Source organism: Crinia signifera, chromosome 3 (genome assembly GCF_055691185.1).
Source record: "Crinia signifera chromosome 3, ASM5569118v1, whole genome shotgun sequence".
Taxonomy (NCBI): Eukaryota; Metazoa; Chordata; class Amphibia; order Anura; family Myobatrachidae; genus Crinia; species Crinia signifera.
The window spans coordinates 205,572,040-205,580,209 of NC_139219.1; the positions used below are offsets into that span (position 1 = coordinate 205,572,040).

An 8,170-nucleotide genomic window follows, 5' to 3' on the forward strand; every position below is an offset into this window, starting at 1 on the left:
TCTGCCCCTTTTTTAAACATGTTACCTCAAACCATATTTGATTCTTATTTCTTTGTAAGAATATCCCAATATTGTTTAAATTGCTCTACTGTATTTGCCTCTACCACCTCTGATGGGAGGCTATTCCACTTATCCACTACCCTTTCTGTGAAGTAATTTTTTTTTAAATTGCCCCTGAATCTTCCTCCCTCTAGTGTCAGTGCATGTTCTTGTGTTCTGTTGCTCCTCTTGCGGTGAAGAATGTCTCATACCTGTACCTTGTTAAATCTCTTGATATATTTGAAAGTTTCTATCATGTCCCCACTTTCCCTTCTCTGCTCTAAACTACACATATTAGTCTTTCCACGTAAATTTTGTGATGTAGGCCATGCACCACTTTAGTTGCCCTCCTTTGTACAGTCTCGAATATATTTATATCCTTCTGGAGATATGGCTTACAGAACCGAACACAGTACTCTAGATGACGTCGTACCAATGACCTATACAGTGGCATTATTACTTCTTTCTGTCTACTGCTTATTCCTCTCCCTATGCAACCAAGCATCTGACTTCCCTTCTTCATTGCTTTGTTGCATTGCCTACTTGCCTTTAGGTCACCTGAAATACTGACATCTAGATCCCGCTCCTCCACAGCAGTTTCCAATATAGTGCCATTTACAGATGGAGACGGCCTCTTCCTTGCAGGGACTGGCGATTCTATCACCAGCCCCCGCCTGCGGCCGGCTCTCGCCAGGGGCGCATGAGCAGGAGATGCTCGCGCATGCCCCGTGGCTACGGAGCTTTCTCCGCCGCCCGCCGCCTCCCCCATCTCCTCCCCTGGTGCCCCTCACCGCCCTGATGATCCCCCTCTCCCTGCCCGTCTCCCTGAAGAGGAGACGGGCAGGATGCCGCCGCGGCTCTGTCCTGAAACTGTGACGCGTGTGCGTTTGAGACGCACGCATGTCCCAGTCAGATGGAGTGCCTCTGCAGGCATGCTGGCGAGGTTTAGAGGCACTCCATCTGTATATTTAGTCTTTAGATTTTTGAGACTCAAGTGCATGATTTTACATTTTTTGGCATTAAACTGTAATTGCCATGCTCTAGAGCAGGGATGGGGAGGGATATATGTATAAAGTTAGTTCTGTTTCAGATAACCAATATTTTTTTAATCCTGTATAGACCCATCTTCATTTTCAGAAAGCAGAGTGCTATTGCACATATTGGCAAATGATACTACTATTAGGTTACAATTATTGCAGATATTTGTCATTGAAGTTACTTGGTTACTTCACGGTGACTGTTAAAAGAGAACATTTTGGGAAATGCCTGTCCTACATGGATAGCTAATAGCTATTTGGAAAAGCCAAATAGAACATTTGTTTTCCAAGCAACACTCAGTGGAAATGGAAATAAAAATGTGCAAATGCCAAAATCAATGCAGCAGTATTACAAAGAAAACATAATTAACAAAACAGGCATATTATTTTATTATATGTTCATATCGTCTGTACTAAAATCTTTATCAGTGTTGTACAACAGCATACTGTATGTAAGTTCAGTAGATTCATGAGCTGGTGCAATGAAGAGCAGTAACCTTACCATTTCTATCATAAAGTAAGTTATGGCATCAGTGGCATAACTACTGTAAGGCAGCCCCAGCTGCCACTTGGGGGAGAAAGCGGCAGCGGGGTCTGTGTGGGCGCCGGCACCCGCTCGACGCACTGACATGCTGCTGTCTGCCGCTGCCCACTGGCTGAGCACCGGCACAAACATTTTGGAAGGGGGAGCAAAATGTATAGTTACGCCACTGGATGGCATGGCTGCAAAGTGGCAAGTACAGCTGTCAAGATGTGAGGTGGTTACTAAAGGCAAAGTTTAATGTTTAACTGCTTTACCTTCAAGTTCATCCATCTTTCTAAAGCAGATGAGTGTCAACACATACAATGCATGATATCATTGCCTGCTTTATACTGACTGCTATAAGTGTCATCATTCTGGACAATTCAGAAATAGGGCTATAGTTATAAGGGGGTATTCAATCCCAGCAGATATTTCTGATCCTTGGAAATATCTGCTGTTTTCATGTAGAAAAGATAGAATTGGCTTTCGATCTATTCGTTTTTATTTATTCCTACTTTCAGAAACATTCAGAAAAGAAGTGGATCAGCAAATCTTTGTCTTTTTCATCGGAAATGGCCGCTAGCATTGCTAGCGGCCATTTTTTGCAAATACTTTTGCAATGCTAGAATCACAGTGGCTGAATAAACATCATACTAGTAGTTAATTTTATATAGAAATAAATAGTTTTTCTTACATAAAAAGTGTTTACCAGGCTGATTTTCAGTGTATAGAACCATGAGATGTATTGAAATGCAAGTTTAAAATGGCAAACTTCATTTTGTCTTCATATGTATTTTCTGGATAACATTTCAGCAGCAAACATGGCATTAATGATTGTGCACAAGCTAAAGATTGGACTAGCTCATGTTTCCTAAACTACACCTGGGCTCCCAGCCAGGGTCTTTGCTCCTTCAGGGGGTTGCATACGTCCTAAGGGTGAAAGGTTACACATTAATTGCAAACAGTTTTGTAGCTTTTCTTTTTTTGAGCATATTGAGTTCACTTTTAAAGAATATCTAACATACTGTATATGTGTCTTTTGGTAGGGTGATCCTGGGCGGCCTGGCAACCCTGGTTCCCCTGGACAACCTGGTCCAGATGGTAAGCCTGTGAGTACTATAATGTTGTTCTCCATATGCACAGTAATGCTCATATATCTCTTGTTTGTACCATACAGTGCTTGCACACATGTACACACATATATTACGGAGGATAGCTAATGCTGGTGTTGTATTCTCAGTGGAGCAGTTAAAATAAATACTTGAGTAAATTGGGAACATATGAAACTCATAGCTTAAAGCTAGATAAAATTTATGAGGCTTCCATGCAGGGGCAGATTGGCCCACCAGGAAACCGGGCCATTTCCTGGTGGGCCGGCCCAAAACTCATTAAAAATGGGCCGGCCGCTCTCCCCCCTGGGCTGGCTGGGCCGCGGGCAGCGGCTGCAGCACTTTGCCCAAATCCAAAATGGCCACGGGAGAGCTGCTGCGCATGCGCGCACAGCACCTCCCAGGGACTTCAAGTGGGCTCCCAGCTCCCATACCCCTCCGCCCGGCCAGCAGAAAGAAGCAGCAGGTGAGCCCCACCGCGCGCATTATATACCGCCGCTGCACATTACTTACAAGCAACACTGCTTCCTGTATTGCTGGTGTCCCCAGCTTCAAGCAAGCCTGTGCTCCTGTACTGCTGGTGTAGCCAGCTTCGAGCAAGCCTGCACCCCTGCATTCCTGCATCGCTGGTATCCTCAGCTCCACACAATTCTACACTCCTGCATTCCTGCATCGCTGGTATTCCCAGCTCTATGCAAGCCTGCACTTCTGCACTCCTGCATCGCTGATGTCCCCAGCTCCATGCAAGCCTGCATCTCTACATCTCTTCATCACTGCTATCCCCAGCTCCAAGCAAGCCTGCCAAAACTGGTGTCCCCAGCTCCAAGCAAGCCTGCCTTCCTGCATCACTGGTGTCTCCAGTTCTGTGCAAGCCTGCTTCCCAGTATTGCTGGAAACTCCGACTCCAAAGAACTTTTAACTTCATGTCATTCAGCCATTGACTTATTCCATTCAGCCATTGACTTCATCTCATTCAGTTATTGACTTTGTTCATTCAGTCATTTATTCCTTCATTAACCATAGATACTTACCTGTAACCATATGCATGAATAAATCTTACATCAAACCTGCCAGCTTCCGTCCTCATGTATCCAGCCAACTTTCCATCTGCTCTTGTCCGGGTCCACAAACAAACACAGCCCTGACACCGTTGCTGTTTACCAAACATGGGACGGGTGCTGACGTGGTGTGATGTCAGCCATCTGCCCCAAGAAAGCATCGCCAAGCTAGCTTCTACAGGTAAACTCCCAGCATTCTTATGGGGACTTCCATAAAATGCTGGGCGTTCCCCTGCTGTCTCCCCCTGAATGGGCCTCCTTCCCCGCAGCGAATGGCCCAGCGAATGTATAACTTGCCAAAGCCATTCGCTGCTGGGGTTTACACATGCGCAAACCCCGACTATCAGGACTTGGGCCGAAGTCGGATCGCAATGAGCAATCTTGAATCGTTCTTATTAAGGAGCTGAGTGTTTATTGGCTTCAGTATGTTATGTAATTCATAGTATTTTAACACTGTAGGATAAAAACATCATCAGATTTTATGTAAGTGGATGAAATGTGTCTTGAAGCTAAACATCCTGTTTCCCACATAGAGTTATGCTGGCATTAATCCTTTATAAATGTTTTAAGCTGTAGTTACAGTTAATCCACTCACTATATAAAAGACCTGTAAAGGAAAGTATTAGGCTCCTTTTAATGACTGGAAATAAAATGTCAATTTAGAAGCTAAATGTTTTGCCAACTAATAGAAGGAAACCCCCATTTGCATTTTAGGAAATTTTTCATGTTACATAATTGGTTGCTAGTGTGCTGTGCATTTGGCAACATTACTGGAAATGTTTTATGATTGTATAATTGGAAAAACCATGCTGATTCCATTAACATGTTTTAATTGTGTTATTAATAGTGGTTATATTACTGGTTACACTTATTTATCTCCACTTTGTTCGGTCACATGACTTGTATTTTACCTCATAATGATATATGCGTGGGCTACTTGTTTGATACTTACATCTACTGTGTTTCAATCTATTATCCAGTTATTCATTATGTTTATAAGGGTTGAAACAATACTGAACATTTCACAGTTATGTCAAGTAAAAGGTTAGACCTATTGTATGTAGTTTATGGAAAAAACCTGCATTAATTAAATGTATTTGCATAAATGTATGGCTCAGACCACTTTGCTTTAGCTCAGTCTTTCCCATCTCAACATGTGGAGATTCCACATGAAGTCAGACCACCTGCTGAAGCTCAGAAGCCGTCGTTAGTTCTCAAGTACTGTATATCGGCCTCATTATGTAGCCCACGTCCCAATGCTTCTATAGAGACATCTCTCTTAAACAGTTGTTTTTATAAGCCGTAGTAGTGCCTTAGTTACTGCCTCTATGTACTGTATCATGAAATGGTGAAAAATGTATACAACACATGTAACTATGACAGGGAAGGTGGGCCCCACTCAGCTCTGGGTCCCATAGCAGCAGCCCCCCCTCCCCCCCCAAATCAATGAAAACAAAAAAGGCTCAATTTCCTGAACAGCATAATTGCATGATGATCTCCATCTGTCACCATTGAATATAGGGAGTATGGCTGTACAGTACCTGTTATATTTCAAGAAACCAACATCACATTAAGTAACTGGGTTGTTCATAGCTTGAGTCATCCAGTGGAGTGTGCCTATATAATTATGCAACTATCTACACCTGCACACAACATAAAATAGCTGATATAATGACTATCCATTGCTGATCAAAGTATGTGTCACTATAATAGTGATAACAGTGTGCACTGACTGTGTCATGTGAAAGAATTGACAGGTAGGGCAGATAGATTTGATAGGTGAATCAAAGCAACAAGAGAAGTGTTTCTAAGCAGAATATACTGTAAATTTACCATTATTATGAGCCCATGATAAACAGCTAAATATTTGAATTGAATATGCATACATGAGCCCATACAGTAGGTAGTCAGGGCCGCCTATGCTGCTCTCATTATTTATGCATATACTGTAGATATAGTATTATCGGCACTGAGCATATATAATAAGCAGGAAAAACGTGTACCGAATGAGCCAGCGTCAGTAGTCAGTTCAGCAAAAACAATACACAAGCAAAAGAAAAGGAAAAGTCAATCACACTAGAGTTAAAAATCAGATGTTCTATGACTTTACATAAATCAACAAAATATTGAATAGTCAAGTGAAGCAAAGGTCAATGTAGTTATGAAAATCTAAAGTACAGCGTTTGTATAATGCACATATTATCAAAAAAACTCCTGCTGCATGGTATCTGCTGGCCAATTGTAGTGTTTTTTGTGTGTGTAATTCTTATGCCTGGACGTCACTACTTCCTGTAACCGTTTGGAAATAGTACACCCCCTGCTCCCATGTCCTGGCAGAGTAGTTTCACCACAGAAGAGAATGCACCAGGCTGTCAACAGTACCTACTGTATACTATGTCAACCAGCTGGAGAGCAGCTGTTTAACAATATGGTCCATTCAAAGCCTCTCCAGTCTTCACCCATCGCCAAACTGCAGCAGATACAGCAGGGCAGCAGTGTGATCCCCCTGTGTCCAGTAGCTTCCTCCTCTATGTCTACTACCATTTGATGGTGACTCGGGGGGTTATTTTGGTTCACTCTTTCTGACAACATCCTTCTTAGATGGACAAAACCATGTGCACTGCAAGTGGGGCAGATGTTACTTGTGCAGAGAGAATTAGAAATAGTGAACCAAAATAACCCCCTCACACCGGAATTCTGCCATTGAATGGTAAAAATACTGCAACTGAAAGAAAAAATATTGATGGTCTGTAACTATCACATTTCAGTGTCTCTTCCTACACCAGTGGACACATAATTCTGGCCACTTTCAATAAAAAAGTTTTATTTTATAGTAAATCATAATATGGATGGAAAGAGAAAAAGCTCCTTGGGGTATTGGTGCAGAGTGAGGGGAAAAAAAAGCAAACCCTGTTGTTTGACCGGTGGATAATTTTGTCAGTATTCAGTCAATTGTGCAGTATACAGTAGCTCCCAATAAGTGATGTGGAGCAGAAATGGGCAATGGTGTGTGGCCTAACGATGGTAAAGTTCCGGTATAATGGCCAGCATAGGGGTTAGTAGGTCAAGTCTGTCTCGATTGGACAATTAGCCAGTTTTCCTTGCATGGGCTAATCGACAGAGATGGTGGAAGATGGCGACCGTGGTGGTAAAGGTGGTGGTCCAGAACAGTGTGAAATTATAGCTCAATGCATTTTGGTGTGTGTTTAGCTCACACCTTCTTCAGGAGCAATGTGGGAATAAGGTTCCAGGGGCTTGAATTTTACCCCTCTGACTTAAGTAATGGGGTCCTGGTATGAAATATGTGATATTATACAACTGATACAATACTATAAATCCAATAAACACAATTTAAAAAACATAATATAAACTCATGTATGCATAGGAGACAGTCAATCTATTTATAAAATAAATTCACAGTGCAGAAAAGTTACACCAAGAAAGCAAAAAAATATATAAAATTATTCATTTTTGGACTTTTTGTTGTAACTTTTCTGCACTGTAAATTGGTAGAAACAAGCATATCCAGAGGTGAAGGATCACACACAGGGAGCAAGTGCTATGGCCCTTCCTCTTCTGGATACTTTCTTATATTTCGGCAAGCCCTGGCGCATCAGTGGCATATGCAGGGAGAGAGAGGAGAGACTGCTGTTGCTCAGCTATCTGGACCCTCTGAAACTCAACATATGCCACTGAACAGCAGCAGTTTCCTCTGTCCCCAGGTGATGCTGCACTGCTGTACAGCAGCCAGTGGCAGAGCTGGATTTGTGAGGCACAAGCCTAGGGGCAGCACCTATTATGGGTCAGTCACCTATTAGCACCTGTCAGTCTGAGTCACTGACTCATTTATTATGTGCATGGCCAAGCGGGTAGCGATGAGTGATAAGCGGCTTGGCCACCGACATGCATGGCACTCGCAGCTGCCTGCTCAGTCATGCACATAATAAAAGAGACACATGAATCCCAGTCCCATGTTCCGGAGGCTCACTGGCTCAGGCTGAGCTGAACCACATTGGATATTCTATACACACAGCCTATTTGCTGCGGTTTATAGAATGGGCTTGCAGGGGCAGAGACAGCTAAGCCGAGCTGCCAAGCGGTGCACCAGAGCACATTGTGTTGTTCCTCTCTCCCCCCCCCCCCGGGTCCCCCCCCCCTCCAGGTCCAGTCCAGACTAATGTGTGTGACGTCATCACACCAAATGCCTAATGGGGGGAGGGGGCCAAAAATGTTGTGCTTAGGGGCAGCCTGAGCCCTAAATCCGGCCCTGGACAGTGGTAGTGTACATGGGGTGGTGCTGGCAAAAGGGAGAGGGCTGACACAGAACGGTGCCTGTTAAAAATTGCCCTGTGGTGCCCCGAGAATGCAACTCCCGGCCGGTGCTTGGAAACCGGGATGCTGCAT

At 43.5% G+C, this 8,170-nt stretch overlaps 1 protein-coding gene across 1 annotated transcript in view; it reads left to right on the forward strand.

Moving 5' to 3' along the window:
• COL21A1 (collagen type XXI alpha 1 chain) overlaps positions 1 to 8,170 on the forward strand; it is a 237,019-nt gene that overhangs the window by 121,822 nt on the left and 107,027 nt on the right. Inside the window, exon 10 of the mRNA XM_083177317.1 lies at positions 2,646 to 2,708. Coding sequence (XP_083033443.1) covers positions 2,646 to 2,708 — 63 coding nt within the window. The remainder of the gene's footprint in view (positions 1 to 2,645; positions 2,709 to 8,170) is intronic.